Raw genomic sequence first — 2,252 nt, forward strand, 5'->3', positions numbered from 1 at the left:
TAGAAGCTAATAAATACATGAAAAAATGCTCCACATCACTAGCCATCCATGAAATGCAAATTAAAACAACACTGAGCTACCGTCTCAATCCAGAAAGAATGGCTATCATAAAGAAATCAACTAGCAACAGGTGGTGAATGTTTTTAATGTAAATGGTTAAAGATATGGAATATTATACACTAGTAGAAAAGAAGACAATTGTGTCATTTTGTTGATCCATGGATCTTGGGATATGTTGTCTGACATGAAATGAAATAACTCAGAAAGGCTGATATAACCCACATGTGCAATTTTAAAATGTTGAGCTCATAGAAACAAACTGGAATATGTTCACAAAGTGCTGGGGATCAGATGGAAAAGGAAGATGGAGGTTATAGTGAACAAACTTAATTATGAGTAAGTTTTGAGGATGCAAGGTTCGTTGTAGTGATTGGTGTTAATTAGTTTAATCATGGCAATCATTACAAAATGATAGTCATCTCCTTGAATACATACAAACCTTCTCTTAATATTAAAATAAAACTACTTTTTGAGAGCCTGCTAGCAGATATAGCATTGCTGTAAAGAGTATCTCCTACATAGTCAATGCAGTTCCCACCTCAGGGACAATGAACTCTCTAGCACCATGAATGATGCCACTTTACCCTAAGTGCAGTGAAATAATCCAATTGGTTTGTGTGTGACACTTCATGAAGAAGTGAAAGAAAGTAAAATTGCTGCTCCAAGATAGTGCTCGGGTGCTTCACGTTTCTAACTGCCGCATTCTGGAAATCCCTGTCTTATTCTGAGAACTTAAGAACATGCAAGCTGTAACTGCTGTCTGGGACATGTGTTTTTGTGCAGCCTGGTGTCGTGAGACCTCAGCATGGCCTTTGAGGACGTCCTCCAGTGGGCAGGAGACACAGGCTGCTTTCAGGTGCTGGCGGTGTCCCTTGGTGTACTGATCGGTGTCATGTCCTCCAGTTACGAGTTCTTGGAGAACTTCACAGCAGGCATCCCCGAGCACCGCTGCTCTGTCCACCTTCTGGACAATCCTAACCCTGAAGCCAACGTGACCTTGAACCTGACTGTGGAGGCCCTGCTCAGAGCTTCCATCCCAATGGATCCAAACGGGAAACCTGAGCAGTGCCGTCGCTTCCGCCAGATCCAGTGGCAGCTTTTAGACCCTAATGCGTCAGCCGGCAATAATGCTGAGCTGGAGACAGAGCCATGCCTGGATGGATGGACATATGACCAAAGTGTCTTCACTTCTACCATTGTCTCTGAGGTAACGTGTTTATTGTAGGTGACTGGGAGTGGGGGTGACTGCATGTGGATCTGACATCATGGGCTGAGGTGTATCAGTTTCTAGCTCTACAAAATATTCAGGACTACAGAAAGGGAATTAAATGTTTACCCTGTTGTGTGTGTGTACATGTGCACATGTATATGTGCATGTATGTTTATTTTCTATATAAATCTTTGCAAAGCAGAAAGTATAGCCTCATATTTTCATTTTCTGCCTTATACATTTCCATTTTTATATTTAAGAACGGAATATATTGTATATTTAAAAAGAGAATAAAAGCCACATTTTAATAAAACTTCTGATCAAATGTGTTGGCAACATTCAAGTGGTACAAGTGACAGTGAATTCTCACGACCCAGTGGTCTGGGTAGAAACCTTAACTTTGCCAGTGAAATTTTAGTATCTTTGTGTTTTAGCTTATTAATGATTGAGGTGGGAGTATATTACATCATTTTTTAGGACAATCCCATCTAATTGTGGTTATAATAGTGCAATGATTAAAAACATCAATTTATGTATCATATGGTAATAATTAGCCCGGAGCTTCAATGATGGTATGAAAAGCATGCATAAAATATTTGAAACTAACTGGCCCGTAGAGGTTATCCAAACAGTGATCTATGTGTGTATTCAATTAATGTGTATGTTCGCAGAACTTGTGCACAGGATATGTTAATTACTGCATGGAGTGTAAAGTGTAATTATGACTTCACTGAAAATAGAAACGAGAGCAAGCTGCTTGTCCCTCGCCCATAATCACACGCCCAGTAAACGATATACAATAATTACATTTGTTTTGGGATTATTGTAAGCCTTTGCTATCCCAAATATACTTACCAAGATTCTTCCAGTATGCAACTTAATTATTACAAATGAAATATTGATAAACACGGAAACTCCTATGAGTCCAAGAAAAGACGTACAAAGAAAAGAAGATGTAGGTCGCCCCAAAAGTTGCTCTACG

General features: G+C 39.4%; 1 protein-coding gene across 2 annotated transcripts in view; it reads left to right on the top strand.

Annotated features, from left to right (window-relative positions):
- The window catches only part of LOC101575191 (solute carrier family 22 member 22-like), a 49,740-nt gene that overhangs the window by 3,497 nt on the left and 43,991 nt on the right, over positions 1-2,252 (top strand). For both annotated transcript variants that reach the window (XM_023718742.1, XM_023718743.1), the window contains exon 2: positions 844-1,267. In XM_023718742.1, coding sequence (XP_023574510.1) covers positions 866-1,267 — 402 coding nt within the window. In that variant the 5' untranslated portion in view covers positions 844-865. The remainder of the gene's footprint in view (positions 1-843; positions 1,268-2,252) is intronic.

This window comes from Octodon degus, unplaced genomic scaffold (genome assembly GCF_000260255.1).
Source record: "Octodon degus isolate 3935 unplaced genomic scaffold, OctDeg1.0 scaffold00062, whole genome shotgun sequence".
Classification (NCBI taxonomy): Eukaryota; Metazoa; Chordata; class Mammalia; order Rodentia; family Octodontidae; genus Octodon; species Octodon degus.